This window comes from Callospermophilus lateralis, unplaced genomic scaffold (assembly GCF_048772815.1).
Source record: "Callospermophilus lateralis isolate mCalLat2 unplaced genomic scaffold, mCalLat2.hap1 Scaffold_94, whole genome shotgun sequence".
NCBI classification, from domain to species: Eukaryota; Metazoa; Chordata; class Mammalia; order Rodentia; family Sciuridae; genus Callospermophilus; species Callospermophilus lateralis.
Genome location: NW_027517559.1, coordinates 3,307,887 through 3,326,679, shown reverse-complemented (window position 1 = coordinate 3,326,679; position 18,793 = coordinate 3,307,887). Strand labels below are relative to the sequence as shown.

Genomic DNA, 18,793 nt, shown 5'->3' with positions numbered 1-18,793 from the left:
CCCCCCAAATAAACTGTTATCGCCCTGTGAAAGTGAGTCCCACACAAGAGGATTTCCATACATGCATCTGCCTTACCCTAAACAGATCAGCAACTTTCCTACTTTTGTGTTTGCTCTGATTTCTCTCAATCTTTCAAGCTTTAATTTGACACAATATGGCCTCAAACATAATCAAGAAATATTTAAACATATTTAAATTCATTTAAAAATGAATTTATTTTTTATTTGTTCCTGAAGCTTTTCCTGATGCTCACCGACTCCCTTCTCTGGGAAGAGAGAGTGGCCTGGAAGGCAGGACATCAAGTGGGTATTGGTTGATAAAGAGACAACATTAGCTATTCTTTTACTTGTACTTCCAATAAGAGCAAAGCGACTAGACAGATGACTTTAGAGTTAAAGACAAATATACTATAGCTATTTGGCCATATTAGGCAATGAGAACACTAATGATCCCAAGTGAAAGAGAGAAGTTAAGTTAGTTGCTTCAATAGATTGCAACCAATATAAACAGAAAGAAATCGATAATTCCTGTTCCTTCATTACTCTGCCTTTCTGGTAAGTCTTCAACTTTCCTCTGAATTGGGGATAAGATACATAGAATTAGTACCTTCGTAGGACAATTTTAAAGCAGTTTAGTTATATTGTATGAACAAAAAGGTCTATAACATATGTTAAAGTTCCTACCATAAAATCGTTAAAATTTTTAACATTTATTGATTTTACCTCTCAGTCATTACAATTTTTCCTCTTACTTTTGATTTGAACATCAACAATGATCTGAAGATTCAGGCAAACAATTATTAAAGAGAGTAGGGAAAGAAGGAGGAGAAGGGTAGAAATCCTTGAGGAGGAAGAGAAAAGGGGGAGGAAAAAAGACAGTAATTGAAAGAAAACAAAAAAGAGTAACTCATCAATTAAAAAGGAAGTCATTTAGTGGTAACAGTTTTTTTTTTTAAAATGTAAGCATAAACATGAAAATAAAAGTGAACACCAGGTAAAAGGAGTTCAGCCAGAGATTCTTACAAATTATATGAGTTTTGTATTCATTTGACACATTATAGCCCCAAACATAATCAATACATACTTAAACACTTAATGAAAAATGAATTTATGTCCTATAGAGAAATTTATTTGTGTTTATGTTCTCAATCTTTCCAAATTTCTCAGCTTTAAAATTACTGAAAGGTCAAAAAATATCTCAAATGTATTCAAGTTGTTAAAGAAAAAATGCACACAGGACATTAAGTCGTTGCTCAAATGTTATTGAACATAAAATACCATGATAAAGTGGCATCTTGCTGTGTCTCTATTACATCTTCAGCACTAAAATTAATTTATGATCAGTCATCAATTCATTTACATGTCGTTATATGCTAAATCCTTCCTTGCTGATAAATGCTTATCCTTAGATCCATTAAGCTAGAGTAAAGTCTGTGCTTTCTAATATGACCCTGATAATTGTTGCATTACCATTTTTATGAGATACAAAAACTAATGTTCCCCCATTTTTTGAGCCAATATTTAATCCTGAAATTTTTTCTATGAAGTTCTCATTGCCTAATTACCTGCTAAGTAAAATCTTCAACTCTAAATGTCTTTGATCAAATCAATCCAAATATTGACTTCTGTTTAGAGGCAGAGAAATATTTCAAGTCTCTGGAAATTCTTTTTACACTCAAATGTCTGAATATACAATAGTCCCACCTATATTCCAGAGAGAGAAAGGCATGGGTGAATGTGGGAGGGAGTGGGAGAGAGGGAGGGAGGAAGGGAGAGAAATGTGTCATATAGGAAAAGCAAAATAAGCAATTAAAAAATCTCTTCCCTTGGTTCATATAATACTTGTTAACTCATCTCAAAATATTGTGCATAAAATATGCACTTTTCTTATCCATTAAATTCCAAAGTATATATTTAATTTCTTTTTAAAGACATCAGATAATGATTTCCTTAATTTTAGCATTATTCCTGGAATTTGCCTTAATACTCAATTACTATGCTTTTGTAGCAGAAGCAAAGTGTGGCAAGTGTGTGGAGTGTGTGTGAGTCTGAGTAGGGAGTGAGTGTATTTGTGTGTGAGGGAGAGAAATTGTTAGGCCATTAGGCTTCACCATCTGTCAGATCAAACTTTCCCGAGTCCAAGGACCCAAAAGCTGTGTGCTCAGGTCAGATGGTGAGGATGTCTGGTTTTATTACTTTCATACTCATCTGGTATGGGAGTTCCAGTAAAAACCTCCAAAGATATAAAGTGGAAAATACAGGGCCACAATTTCCTTTCAGCTGTAGTGTTCATGTGGGATCCAACAGGCAAGGAAAATTTTATTCGTTTCACTTTACAACACTCAATCTGGGTCTTTTTGTAATCAGTGAGGCAGTTAGAATCTTGACTACATGTTCAGGACATTGTCCTCTCCCACTCTCCTCTTGCCTTGGTTTGTTTTCATGGTGGTGTCATTAAATTCAGGAAACACTTATCCTTGACTCCCACCACCTTTTGGAAGTTAGAGAAAGAAATCTTGAAATCTTGCCCCTCCCTGGTACTCAGAGAGCAAAGCTGACAAGTTGAACACTGAGGAAGAAACAGTCCATATTTCCCAAGACAATGTTGCATAGACATTGCTTAGTCCCAAATGCAGTGTGATGGTATGAAACTTAAAAAAATGTACATTATTACAACCAAATAGTATTAAGCACAAATTAAAATAAAAATTATAAAAATAATATTCCTTCCAAAAGAGCTAATGGATTTTAATTTTATTAGAAAAAGGTAACTGCACACAGAGATAAATATGAGAAGAATAAATAATAAAAGTCATATCAAATTCAATATTTTTATCAAAATTAAGCACATTGTGGGAAAGGATTAATGTTTCCAGTGATAAAATGCATATTTTATTTTTATAAATACATACTTATTCCTCTCAACACACACACACACACAGAGAGAGAGAGAGAGAGAGAGAAGTAAAAAAAAACCAGAACATTATTTTCCTCTTCAATATGCTAATTCTGAGGATTAGAATGAACTGGGCATTTCCAGGGCAGAGATCATAGTAATTTATCTTTAAAGTAAAACTGATTGATTTTGTTCATTCTTCTGCCACTTATCTGGTAGATAACCTTCAAAAAGGATGTAAATCCTTCTGTGACTCAATTTCTTTAGCTATAAAATGAGAACAACAACAATAATAATGAGGTTATGAGGATTAAATGAGTTAGTAGATGGTAAAACTTTACATCAGGGCAAGGAGTTCTTTCTACAAATGTAAGAAACCAAATAATTTAGGCTTCTCCATTCTATAGTTCTGTCATGCATTCTTTAGTTCTGATTTCATACTTACATCTTGTTTCTTTACAAACTCTAACATTTAAATCCATTCTTAGCTCAGCCAGCCATAGGAAAAAACAAGCCACTGCTTAGAAGGGTATCATGCATTGACTAGGAGCTAGGTTTTCTACTTTATTATTATTATTGCTGTTTGGTTGTTGCTATTATTAAATCTAAATGTTTATTCAAGTGACTAGAAGTCATGGGCTTAAAATAAATGTTTGTTTAGGGAATAAATACATGAAACAGGAGACTTGCAAATACATATTACCATTACTAAGATCATGGGATGTGGAATTATTGATATTTTCGTTTCTTTTTGTTCTTTTTCATTCTTGATGATCCTTTCAAGATTTAAGTAGCCATTCACAAACTACATACTTGCTATGAAAATATTTGGAGTTAATGTATAAGACTGTTAGTGGCTGGTATTCCCTATGCTGGCAGTTGGGAGTACAATTCAGCCAAGTAAAATGTGAAATTTTACATAAAGACTTTCAGCCCACCCAGTGTTACTGTGTTACCCAGTGTTACATCCATTCTGGATGGCTTTAGAGTCTCCAGGAATGGAAATTGTTAGTTCTATTTAATAAAAATGGTCATTTGCTTCATGAAAATGACAATATAAGGGAATTTCAGTTGAAAGTAAAGATTAATTTACACCACAGGCGAGTTTAGAACTCTAAGAAACTGACGGTAAGTTCAGAGTCCTCTAGTCTCCAAAGCTCATTGAAGGAGTATGTGTATTATGGCCTATCTCTATTAGCACTATTAAAGTAGCCTTATAGCTGAACAAAACCTGAGAACATCATTAGAACAATATTCATTAGCACGTTGGTTTTGATTACATTTGGTCCACATAAACATCCACCTGAGCATATGTACAGGCATGTGTACACACACAATTACATGTACATCCTAGTTGCTCTCCCTCACACACAAATACATTCACTCGCTACATAGACTCACACATATTCCACACACATTGTGCCTTGTCTTTCATACACACATGTATAACATACACTTTACACACATGTTCACAAACTGTATAGAATTGAAAACTGTGTAATACATGCACATACCCTGTATAGATGTGCACACCCCATTCACACTCACACTGTATATGCACTTTCAATCTTCCTTGTTCTCACACACATTTATACTCATGCACTCTACACCCTACATATGTACATACACTAATACTCACATCCCCTATGGCCACACTAATACCTACATATACTCATTCACACTTCCTACACACATACACATAGACACACAACACACCCTGGAAGGCAAATCAAATCTTTGATCAAACTTTCTCCTCAAAGTCATTGGTGCATGGAAAGACAAAAAAAATGTGTATGGGGGAGGTGCTTAAGTTGCTTAAGTGTAAAGTACAACTTCTGCTAAGGAGATGTATTATTCATAGGATAAGTGCATTGTGGAATTCATGCCTAAACACCCTGAGGTTTCTATATTCAGAAGTAATTAAGCAGTGAATTCAAGTAGGGAAATTTAGACTTTCTTTTCTTAGCAATAAGAGCTTCATTTGGAATTAACATTATATTACCAACAGGAGAAATGCAGGTTACTTAAGATGTTTAAACTTGACATCTTAACCAGTGGACTACTTTAGACATCCTTACTTGTTCCTGACAGGTGTGTATGTAAAAGTGCAGGGTGGTGTTCTCCCAATTTATAGATACATTTATCATCTTTCTAATTATAGTATTTAATAAAAGAACTACATCAGCATAGCTGACTTTTTTTCATCATTATTGCACATTTTTACTGCATTCCTAAAGGAAAAAAAGAGTTCAGTATCATTAGTGAAATATGCAAAAATATGCAGAATTTTACCCTTAAGGAGATTATGCTAGAAATTCAGGCAAAGAGGCTTAACATAATAGTGCCCTAATAAGTCAGCTCTCTGAATTCAAAGATTTTAACTTTTGCTCTGTCACTGTGGGTTGGATCTGGGTTTCAAATCACACCAGTATATCTGCAGTTCTTAAATCTTAATTTGACTGGCAAGCTGACCATCCATCAAGCAAGAAGGAAAACCGAATAGTGGACTCATGCATCATGCACTTCCTCATGCAGAGAGGGCTGTACAGAAAAAGTGAAGGCACTTATGTTTTCTCAGCACTAAACCAGTTTCCATTTGTGTTTGCAGAACTAATATGGAACACAAAGTCTGTGGAATTCGGAAACTGTTGGATTAAAAGTAAATTAAGACTGTGATAAGATGCTTTCTAGGATGAAAGTTGTCATCCAGGAAAATACAGATATGTGTAGTTTCCTTAGAAATCCTAAAGAAATGCAAAGACCAGGCTTAGTATGGAGTAGCTAGGTCTTCATAATTTTGTAAAAGGCATTTTTTGTGTGTGTGCCTGTGTATCAAAGAATGTATAACTATGTGAACAGAAATACTGAATTTTTACTTTTCACCATATATATTGTGTACATATTAAGATTTTAAAATTTCCAATTGAAATTGTTGGACATAGGTTACACATCAGTCCTGGAATCATCAGAGGAGGGTACCAACTGAAGTCTTTCACTTGGTGAACAAGGCAAGCAGAAGCCAGAGGAGTAAGTAAGTCAAAATAAATATACTTCTTGGAAGAGGGGAAGTTGTTGGATTCTACACTATAAAATGCATAAATGCATGGTTTATCTCACTATGCATTTTCCACTCTAAAAATAATACCTTGTGCAACTGAAGAGTCTTTTTCTGAAGACTTGCTTATTTTCATCAGTGAATGGTTTTATAGTGTGAAATATCAAGAAGCATTTTAAGATTGCATTCATTTTGTATGTTCCTCCTGATATACAAAATATATCATTTCTAAAAGTTTTTTTTTTTATTTTTTTTTTTATGTAATAGACTTGGTTCCCTAGCACAGTGAACTTTTCATTAAAGCCATGACTATAATTGAGTTTTCTTTCATGTCTTTAAAGCTTTTTAAAATTCATGAATTTTCTTATCATTTTTGCAGCAAAGCAAAAGTATTTCCAAATCCTTTTTGAATTTTGTGTTTAACATTAACATATTTAAAATGTTACAGAAATAGATGGAGTGGAATAAATCTTACATAAGAAAGTAAGAAAGTACTTGATTTTTGATGCATTTCAATATTGCAAATAGGTCAGTTATTCATATTAAATCAGTTCCATTACCTGTCACAGAACTGTCTATATTGTCCATACTGAATCCGGGTGTCTGGTCTAGTGCTCTCAGGGGCCTGGGGATTTCTAAAGCTTCCTCTTCATCATCAGCATCATCATCTGGAACATCTGTTTCCAAGTCAGAAATCAAGGCTCCTGACACATAACCTAATGGTGGAACTGGGGGCTGTGGGGGTGGATTATTGCTTTGAATGTGCCTAGAATTCAAATGGAAACAATAAAATGGGAAAAGCAGTCCATTAACATTCAAAAACATTGTAATAAGAATTAAATGGCATGCTATGGTAACAGTATTCTTCTTTTGCATTAATAATTTTGGAGTTTACAATGCTTTATTACATACACATCAATAGAGACAATAGGTCTCTGGGCATATGCCTTACCAACAACCACATAAATTTAAGAATTATTCTAGTGATATAAACATATATTTTGTATAGATAAGTCATCAAAAACAGAATGAAAATACTTGTCACAAGACTATTTAAATTTACCTTTTCAAAAAATAATATATATACCCATACATATATACATATACATATTATTTTGTTTCCAGTTTTTGTGTAACCCACCCATGCGGCCTGCTAGCACTTAAGATGTCACTGGAATGCCTAATGTTCCTTCTCTTCCATCTTCAACACATTTCTGGACTTAGGAGGATTTCTTTTTGCATGACCCTCTCAGAGCAGGCTGAGTAGTATTTTCATTTGCCCCAGTTAGGGCAAGTATCTTCTGCTCTATCTACCTAGTTGTGCATCTATCTCAGCCACCAAAATCTTGAACTTCTCCAAGGCAGAAACAATTCACCCTAGTATTCTGTGTTTAGAACAAAAGATGTGTTAGATAAACCCTTTGCAATGAGTAAATAATTTTAATCTCAACCTTCATTAGATAAATAGAATCTTATAATTACCATCACAGTTTTGAAACATATTCAAGTAAAACTTAAATTTATCAAATAAGGTGGCTAAATAATGTGCAACTGGACACCTACAAAATGCTAAGCAAAAGCACTGCAATGTTATTTTCTTTCTTCTTTCCTTTATTCCTTCCTCCCTTCCTCCGTCCCTTCCTTCCTTCCTTCCTTCCTTCCTTCCTTTCTTCCTTCCTTTCTTTTTTGGGGGAAGTACCAAGATTGAACCCAGGGATGCACAATTACTGAGCCACATCCCCAGCCCTATTTTGTATTTTATTTACAGACAGGGTCTCACTGAGTTGATTAATGCCTCACCATTGCTGAGGCTGGCTCTGAACTCAAAATCCTCCTACCTCAGCCTCCAGAGCTACTAGGATTATAGGTGTGCGCCACTGCAGCCGTCAGCAATGTTGTTTCTTAATGTAATTTAAAAGCAAATGTACTACAAGTTTTAACAGAGTCTTTTCATTGCTGTCATTCAAAAGTATCTTAAATACCCCTTCTATTTAAGCAAGACTAAAGAGTAAGTGTTATGTTCTTTTACTGTTGTCTTTTGAAACTCATTTCCAAGTCTGGCAATATCCCCTGTGTATCGTCACACTTAAGGGAAAGTAGTGCTGTCCTTGACTCCAATTGGAAGAAACAACAAGAAGCTCTGCTTTGGGGATTTTTCTAGACTCTGCCTCATAACTCTTCTCTTTGCTGACTTTATATGTTTTTACAGAAGTTAACTATGTCTTTGAGAATAATAGATTTCTATAAATTCTTCTAGTGAATTCTTGAATTTCAGTGTGGTCTCAGGACCCTGATATTTGTATTTTTTATCAGAAATTAGAGTGGTGTGAGGACTGTCCTTTCATTTTATACATGAGCTATTATTTCTGACATCATTTTAAACACATTAACTATAGCATGCAAGTGGTAAGCAAGTTGCCCATAGTTATGCAGATAGGAAGCAGGTTCACCTCCATGGTAACTGCCCCAACTTGGGCTGTCCTCAGTCAAAGCTCAGAGTATGGAATCAGAACCTGCCTAGAGGTGGGACTTAGGACCAATATATTTTAAAGTTCTCCATATGATTTCAAAACACACACAAATTTGAGAACCCCTGAGCCAAAGTCTCTGCTTCAAATGACTTAAAGTTGTGATTTCACCAGTTAACCTTGAGAGAATCCTATCACTCTTTAAGTAATTGGCTTCATTTTAACCAGTGATGTATCATAAAATAATTATGTGTAACAGGAGGTTGTCTTTAATCTTTAGAAAAAATGAGAAAATGTTCAAGACCCTCTTATCCTAAGGAAAGAGCATGTTTATACAGCTTTAAGTGACATACCTGTTTGAGAATCTCTTTGTATGTATAGTTAACTATGTTATATTTTAATATAGCTGTTATATTTTAAAAATAGTCAATTAACACTGAGAATAAGAGTCATCTCATAATCAACTTACTCTAGTAGCTAGAATTACCCTCCCATAAAAAGAAAGATAATATTATCTTTTAAAAAAGCTACCATGATTTCAAGCACAGGGTATAAATCAAGAGAACATAATTCAAAGAATGTCACAGAGATTTTGTTTTCAAGGGTGCAGGCCTATATATCACTATCTGAGAGAAAAACATTGGAAAAAACAACCAACCCTATAAAATTATGATCTACCATATTTGTACAAGATACGTATATGAATTGCATCTATAATTTATGAAAGTTTTTTAATAATTAGAAGAAAAACCTATAGATCCTGGTGTGGTGGCACAGGCATGTAATCCCAGTGGTTCAGAAAGCTGAGGCAGGAGGATCACAAATTCAAAGACACCAATTTAGTGAGGCCCTAAGAAACTTAGAGACAACCTGTCTGAGGTGTGGGTGAGGGGGGCAGCTGAGCATGTGGTTTAGTGGTTAAGTGACCCTGGGTTCAATCCTTGGTACCAAAAGAAAAAAAATGAAATTTGGGTTTTTAATCTATTCTTTATGATTTTAAAAAATGCATTTTCTGTTAGTACATTTGTTATTTTTCTGATTTGTTTAATTCTGCCCAAAGAGGGTCTTTTAATAACTGACACTGACCATAAGTGATTTGCAGAAGCTTGGATTTACATATTCACAACCACATGCAGAATTAATCACAGGCATTTTGAAGAATCCAAAAGGAGTCCTTCATCATGGCATTAAAAGTGAGTTCAAGGATAAGCTAATTGAAGCTAAATCAGTTGTAAATTAGAAGATTCCACTGTAGCCAAATAGCACTTTAGACTGAATTTCAGCAGACCTGAATTCTTGCTCTAGCTTAGTCTCCAACTAGCTATGCGACTTTGGTCAAATTAACATTTCTGTAGTAGTTAAATCATTTTCTAAATGATTAACGAGTATACAAAATCAAAATTTTGTCCCCATGTGTATAGTTTTATGAATATGTCTTGTGAATTTATATAAAAGGGCATTTCCATGTGCAGAAAACATGGATCCCTTGACTCAGTGAATATATTTACCATGTTTGTTTTGCTATATCAAACTGATATGCCCTTGTCAGTTCATCCAGGTGAGCCTGCAGCATGGGTTGCATCTCTACCCGTGGAGATGGAGTAAGAGTGGCAGTAGACTGTTGTCCAAAAGAGATAGCAGGAGAGGAAGCCACGCCTCAAACAGGTGGAGTTGGGACCCGATCATCATCTTCTTCCAGTCCATGTTCCATACCCTGGTGTAAGTATGTTTGTACTGGTAATGGTGGGCACCAACTATCACTGTCATAGCTGAAATTAGATGAGGAAAAATGCACATTAATAGACAAACAAAAATGGCTACACTGACAATAAACAGCAACCACACGGTGTCTAAAATGTTCTCTCAGTTTACTTCATCCTGATCACATTGTCAATGCTACTATAGTAAATCACCTAATTTGAAATTGTAATTACAACTGTTATCTCAGTATCTCAATTTATTATTTAAAGATCTTTTTCGCTAATTGTTACCCCACAGTTACAAAAAGCAATAACTTCCCAACAAAGTTACTCATGTGGAAACACCAAATTGCTAATTAAAGACAATTAATGAATTTAGTGCTTGTAGACTTAACTGCTTCCTTCTCTTATGCACCAGCAGAATACATCAATAGAGCTGACTGACCATATAAGAAGTATCAGAGAACTTGATTTGCTTTTTTTTAAAGAGAGAGTGAGGAGAGAGAGAGAGAGAGAGAGAGAGAGAATTTTAATATTTTATTTCTTAGTTTTTGGCAGACACAACATCTTTGTTTGTATGTGGTGCTGAGGATCGAACCCGGGCCGCACGCATGCCAGACGGGGGCGCTACCACTTGAGCCACATCCCCAGCCCCTTGATTTGCTTTTATTCTAGACTTATGACAACCTTTCTATTTGATATTCCAGTCATAAGACTTCATGACACAAATTATACTCAATATTAGTTTATTTCCCTTATTTTTATCAGTAAAATCAAATGCTTCTTCTTACATTGAGTGTTAAATTCAAACCAGAAAACAGAAGTTCAAAACCTTGCCCTACAAAATATATATTTTTTAAAAAATTGTTTTATTGTAGTAAAATATTTAATATGAAATAAACTTCATTGACATATTTTAAGTGCACAAAATACAATTATTTTAAATACTTATATTTCATGTTCAAATTACATCTAGAAACGGGATTATGGTCCAGGAATATGACCGTAATATGACCAGGAATATGTTTTTGTTGTGGTACAAAATAAGCAGAATTTCTACTTATACTTTTTCTGTAACCCTAATGTTTTCAGAAATCAAATAAGTCCTAATATACTTTTTTATAGATTTTTAAGTATAAGATAAGAATAATACAGGATTTAATTGTTTTCTTAATTCAACATCTTAAATATCTCCTGAATCTGCCTCCTACATCTCCTCTTCCATAATTATTGATCAGTCACCTTCTATAAAATAGTTCAGTAGCTTTCTGATTCTCTTTTCTTCTTTTCCACCCTATCTTTAATGCAGGCAACAGGATGTTAATTCACATCACACCTACACTTACGATCATAACTAATATGAGAAAAGTCAAAACTCATTAGCTGGCTTAAAAGATCCTTCCCCAATGGATTAATCTGTTATTTTAGCCCTGTTTCTCACTATTTCCCCAACATCAGCCTATTTTCTAATTTTTCCTAAACTCTGGGTCTGCGTATGACTGTTCTCAAATCATCTATCTGCCTGTGGGTTCCTGGTCACCTCAAAGGTGGTTAGTTTTGTGGAACCTTCTCTACCATTTCCATATACAACTGATTAGAATTTTATAATACCTACATTGTGGAACTACCCATGTTATATTGGGATTATTTGTCTCTGTCTCTTTTGTCCTATTATTCTGTGAGATCCTTAAGTCCAAGAACTATTTAATACTCTTCTCCATTGCTAGTGCTTAGTACCTAAAATTAGAATTAACTATCCATATCACAGCTATGCATAACTAGTCTTGATCTCCCTTATAAAAAAAAACTGTAACTCATATAGATCCACTGTAAGTTGAATATCTTCACTTGAGTAACATTTTAATCATTTTGTTAAAAACTGAATATATCATAAAAACCTGCATGTGGACATGTATAGCAGTTTTATTTATAATTGCCAAAATTTGGAAGTAGCTAAGATATCCCCAGAAGTTGAATAAATAAACAGATACATCCAGACAATGGAATATTATTCAATGTTTAAAAGAATTGGGCTTCAAGTCATAAAAAGACATGGAGAAAACATAAATGCACCTTGGTAAGTGAAAGAAGTCAATATACAAAGGGTATAGATTGTATATTTCCAATTCCAGAACATTCTAGAAATGGCAAAACCATGAAAAGAGTAAAAACATCACTAGTGCCAGACTCTGGGGAGTGAGAGATGGGCAAAAAGCAAAGTGGATTTTGGAACAGTGAAGATATTTTGTATGATACAATAATGGTAGATACATGTCAACCTGAATCTGTCCAAACCACAAAATGTACCACATGATAAGTAAACCCTGTGGGAAATGATGCATTCTGGGAGATAATGATGTGCCAATGCAAGTTCATCAACTAGAATAATTGCACCAGCTTGGTGAGAGATGATAGGAGATTATGCATATGTGAAAGTTGGGATAAATCACTATGCTTTTCTTCATTTTCTTGTGAACCAAAAACTGGTCTATAAAACTAAAATCTCTTTTTAAAGTAACCCCAAATTTATCATCCTTTTTTCCCAACAGTTATGTGTTAGGGTCCTGACTTTATTTCATATAGCATACAATTCAGTAGATTGATATTAAGTAAATTATTAAAAATACAGGGTACTATAGAATTGATTTGGAAGGCCTAATATTGTTTTGGGGTTGATCAAGGCTACAGTGATCACTAAAAAGAGAAAATTTTAAGTGACATATGTGGAAGGGAAATGGTTTTGGAACAATTCAGATAGTTTCCTAAATGGCAATATCTTCCAAAGAAAGAAAAAAAATGGGCACAGGTGAAGCAGAGCACCACTTACATTTTTTTCTATGAAAATATGAGAATGGTCTACCAATTTTATTTCTCTTATCTATTCTGTTTATTAAATATATTTAATCTTTAGTCTACCTTTAGGATAGGTTTTATAGTTTCTCAACATGAATCTTCTGCTCAAACTAAATTGGTTTGTCTCCTCTTGTCTACGTACTTTTCTGGTAGGTTTGTTTATAGAATCCAAGTTATTCAAATAAACTGGATGCCTCCAAATTTACCTATCTTAATCTGATAAATCCTCAAGCTATAGGTGAAATCTCATATCTTTATAAAGATTTCCTTGATGAGGCCAACTAGCATTGCTAAACTACTCTTCTTAACTGGTGCTGACAATATTTTTCTACATTTATTTGAAAATTGATTATGCACCATCTAATGTTCTTTCTAATGTTGGACTCTTTTAACACTTTAAATTATTTTTGTATTTACTTTTCACATGTTTATGGTATCTTTTTCTCAAGTGGATTTAAGCTACCTTAGAGTTATAACACGGAACTGTTCTTGTTCTGTTGCCCCTAACAGTATACCTTAAAAATAGTAGGTTATAAGCATATTTACTGATTTGAAATGAAAACACACAATTTGATTAATTAATAAAAATGCTTAGGTTTATTTTCTTACTTAACTTTAAATATCATATTATTAACTCAAACAAAAAAATATACAAGAAAGCTAATCATAAAATAATTGTCATTTTTCAGTATAGAATGTGTTTACCATTGTAGTTCATCAATTAAATTTACATTTACTTTGTAAAATTCAGTAGAAAAGAGCACATTTATTTTTGTGTCAGAAAGTCATAATTGCACTTTCTTACATTGGTTTATTCCCATATATATTATACTTTTAAATAAAAAAACTATATACTTAATCTTTCAAATGAAATTAGCCAGTTATCTCCTAAAATTTGTGTAGTCCATAAATAGTAAACTGTTCTTACTTTCAATAATCTACTAGAGATATACTTATGGAATGAAAACACAAAATGAACATAAGAGAAAGGAAAAGTGTATGGTATATGCATCACATGTGTTAAGGTAACAAAAAAAAACATGGTAGTAAGTTGTATTAGATTCATTTTTATTATTCAAATAATATCAGGCAAAGAAGTGTCTAACCATTAAAGCATTATTTTTAATACTATGTAAATGCATTGCATTGTGTATTAAATGACTAAAACATATTTCATCACCTATCTCACAAACATACTATACATTTTATCACCAATTCTTCTATGTCCTTTTTCAAAGTTACTCTAGAACTTTAATATACCAACTCTGTATATAAGTCTACATGCAGTATATAAGCAAAGCTGGGAACAGTCCATGGATTCAAAGTGATTTGTACCAACATTAGATAAATAAACAAAGAAGGAAAGAATATTCAAAGAAGAAAAATATGAAAGAATAGAGGAAAGGAATCTGGGATATAGTGCAAATCAAAATGGCGAAGAATTGTTCATCATCTCTGAAATAGTCAAGTCTTGATCCATTCCAGAGGAACATATATTTTAGGCTTAGTTCATGCAGCTACTAAGGAAGGATGAAAAGACTACAGATGTGCCTATGAAGTCTATAAAAATGTAAATCTGTTTTGATAGTTTCCTTCACATTTTATAATACGCATCTTATTTGAGAGATAGAATTTCATCTTTTTCTTGTGTAACATTAAAATGAATAAAAATTCTCCTAATGCCAAACCATAGTTCTTCTGGCCAACCTTTCCTAGGGAAGTGCTTGTTCTTTTGACATTCTGTCAGTGAAATATGAGGCGTCATGTTATGTCTTGACTGATGAATAATGATAAAGATGATGGCAAATCAATGCCACATGTGAACTAACTTGTTAAAGGCCAAATACAAATATCAAATTACTAATAAAAAATACAATGAAGTTCAACACTAGCAAAAGCTTGCCAATCTCTAATTGCAATAACAAAGCAAAGCACCAGTTTTATACTTAATTACTATTCAATGCTTCCTAGCATCATGACTATAATAAAATGTATATATTTATAGTGAAGAACTAATACATTTTAACACTATTTTGTCTAACTGAAGATGCATATTGATGAGAGAGAACATTTAGCATTGTTACCATATTATTGAATTAACAATTAAATATTTTGTTATTTGGAAAATGCTTTGATAACTTTTGGTATTTAGTATTGTAAGAAAAGACTGGTCCAAGAAATGCTTAGAAAGAAAATTGCTGATTTCTAAACACTTAGAAATTATACTAAAAATTGTAACAAAAACTAGAGACTATACTTTCCAGATCACAGTTTTTATCAGCTAGGAATTGTGCCTAAATCTACTCCTTTCGCACCTACCCACTTTCATCCTCTTATTTTACTGCCTTAGCATTTTTATATCATATGATTTCTAGATCATATGCTATGATATCTTGTATGTGATCCACCTGCAATCTCATGTCCTTCAGCATCATGTTCTCCAATCCATCATCTGTATTCAAAAATCAGAATTTTCCTATGGCATTAAGGATTCAAGATGAAAACTAAGACTCCATGTCAGATGTTGTCATACAAAATGTAGGTTAAAGCTCATAAAACCACATACAGAAGCCACCAATTGCTGAAGGATGCAGACAAGTAATTAAAATAAAGTGCTGAGGGTAGGGCATGGAAGCGGGTGGTACTGAATAGGGGCAACTAAGAGAAAAGCAGATACCTCTAACTAGAATAGGGCAGGGTTTCCAAAGGAAGACCAATGGAGCTATTTCTACTCTCATTTTCTCATCACACATAGTATTAATTTTAATTTTTTCTTTCCCCACAGAAATTTCTTTCCATTTGTTCAAATAGTGACCTTAGTATTGTTTCAATGCAGCTATTGATTAATGACCTATTTCTAGTACATAAGATCCATTAGATAAGAGACTTATTTCTTGTTCTCCTTTGTCCTTACTTTTTGCTCTATATCTGGCATCTAACAACCACCCAACTTGGCAATGTTCTTTATGAAGAAATGATTCAAGATTCACGGCAATATTCTCCAGCTATCAGCTTTTTGAAGACTTACCTGCTTACCTGGCATCTATGATTATTCCTTGGGGTAGACAAATTATTATTTTGTATACAAAATTCCCCAAGAGCTCATTGTACAAAATCGTGTGTGTCAGAGAGAAAAAGACAGAGACAGAGAGACAGAGAGATGGAGATGGATAAGTGTTGTGAAGGGGGTTACTATCTAGAATGTGCTTTCTATCTTCCCCTCTGGGTCACAGGTCAGTTTTCCCTAGTAATTGTACATTTATCTTGTGTCTCCTATGTCTCTTCCAAGTACAATGCTTAGCACTTATTATACTTGATAGAAATATTTGTGGATTAAATTATCTATTAGGATGTTAGAAATAAAAGTGTCATAATCTCTATATCTCTGTAAGTAGTATAACTGCAGAATCCTTGATGGATAGAAGTAAAAATTATCAAAAGCAAAAAATTAATTCTAAAGTTTCTCTACTTTGAATATGAAGAAAACCTCAAGCCTAAATTATGAAGTTTTCACACTAAAATATAAAAAGATTTTATAGAAGTTCTCATCTGTGAAATAGTCAACGTTAATTTCATGAATAGCAGACTACAACCTGAGTCTAATAATATTTCCTTTTTGGTAGTGTGAGGTTTGCACATTAGAAAACACCAAAATGTAAAGATTATATGCAAAGGAACAATATCAGCCTCAGCTTAGTAAGTTTAATTTGTTCTTTTTGCATTGACTTTAAATATGTTTTCATCACAAACAATTGAAATAAAACCTACAATATTCTTTGAAAAAAAAAACCTAAAATAGAAGTAAATCTAATTCTGTGGTTAGTATTATTAACTGTTTAAGACCTAACCATTACTTTGAGCAAGAATGACTTTTTTTCAGCAAATACTAGGTAAAGTGATAAAAATTCAAAGGTAAATAAGGACTAAAATACATCCTAAATAGACTTCAAATATACATATGAATACATATACACATGCATGTAGATATATACATATACATGTATATGGTCAACAAATATAATTTACCTATTTAAAAAATCAAGTTGATATTATAGAAATCTTTAAAAAGGGATTTTTTAATATCATATATTTTGGATGAATATTTAAACAAATTAAAATCCCCTTAAGAAATAAGTTTTTGCTTTATATCTTGATATTCTGAAAATGATTTTGTCAAAAGATAAAAGTCTGCAATAGCATATGTTATTTCATTATCAAATTAGTATTTCCAATTCTACTGCTAGATAAAACAAATCAAGTGATAAGTTTAGTACTCACTTTGATGGAATTAATTTTATTTTAATGAGTAACTGGCCTTATTATATTGTACATATATTTCAAGTAGACTCAACAAAAAAAGAAAATAGAAAGAATTCCAAATTACCCATAATTTTTGTGTGATTTGTGTTTTCAATTTTATGCTTATAAAGTTTTAATAGCATTGCTTTCTCTTCATATTCATCTTTTAAATTTCATTCCCTCATTTTGTGATGATTCTGTTAAAAATGCAGACTGTAAAATTCTGTGTGATAATCTTTTCTTATGGAATATGTATCTTTGCTCTTCCTTTTCTTTTGCAGTGCTGGGGATTGAACCCAGGGCCTCACACAGGCTAAGCAAGAGCTCCAACACTGAGCTACACCTTCAGCCCTTATAGGTCTGCTATTTCTTTGCTCACAATTCATGTGAGACTAACACATTTATACCTTGAGGTAAATTAATTTCATATAAAAAATTTAATTTTTTTAAGTTACGGAAAGAAAGCATGTACCCTTAGCTGCCTATTTCATAGGTCAATATATTTCTAAAATATATAAATGATAATAATATGAACATATATGGGCACTATAATCCCAGAGAAATAAATAAAGTCCTTTGGAGGGAGAAAAAAACATACAAAAAATATGTGATGAGTGTGTGTGTGTGTGTGTGTGTGTGTATGTGTGTGATGTGTGTACATGTATACATACTATGTGTGTGTGTATATATATTTATATATATAATTCATGTTATATCTATACAGATGTGTGTGTATATATATATATATATATATATATATATATATATATATATATATATTATATATATAGGAAAATAATATTTTTGAAAGAAAACAAAAGCTATGACATAGAAAACAGTTATGAAAAGTACTCTGGGAACCTCAGAAGATTTAGAAAGCAGATAGAATAAATGATAAGTACATACATATAATATTTTTTTGAACCAAGACAAGATTTAAATCTATCATTCAAATAAACTGATATATATATATATATATTTCTAAGTAAAGAAAATTTATGCAAAGAAAAACTGTCTGTATTCTCTATTTTAGGTTACATAAAGGTCTAGTCAAAATAAACAGTGACCTAGGAATTATAAGGAAGACATAGGATTTATTCATACAGAAAAAGAGAATATATTCTTTTGACCTGTTTTTTTTCTTTCAAATAAAAAATTATCTGTGTCTGTGTTCAAAATCAATTAACACTTAAGCTTACAGAGGACACTAACTCTTGTTAGATGTTTCAAAAGAAAGAATCAGAAAACTGATCACATTTAAAGGTCCTCAAAGGAAATTTTCTAACTTAAAAAGGTTTTGTTACAGAGTGTGCATTGGCTTGAACCTCTTTTATTGTCCCTGCCCCCAAATTCCCATCAGAGCTGATGATTAAAGTTCTACCCACTTCCCAGGTCCCTACAATTATCCCATTGTGATGGCGCTCTACTGTGGTGCCCTGTTATGGCCAGACATCAAGTCATTAGAGAACTGCAAGGGATGATGAGGAAGATTATTTTAATTTCCTTTCAGCCCTTCTCAGGA

The 18,793-nt window shown here is 32.9% G+C and overlaps 1 protein-coding gene across 1 annotated transcript in view; it reads right to left on the bottom strand.

The window, feature by feature from the left end:
• Window positions 1-18,793, bottom strand: part of LOC143641287 (roundabout homolog 2-like) — a 91,493-nt gene that overhangs the window by 33,382 nt on the left and 39,318 nt on the right. Inside the window, 2 exon segments of the mRNA XM_077108564.1 lie at window positions 6,512-6,717; window positions 9,928-10,188. Coding sequence (XP_076964679.1) covers window positions 6,512-6,717; window positions 9,928-10,188 — 467 coding nt within the window.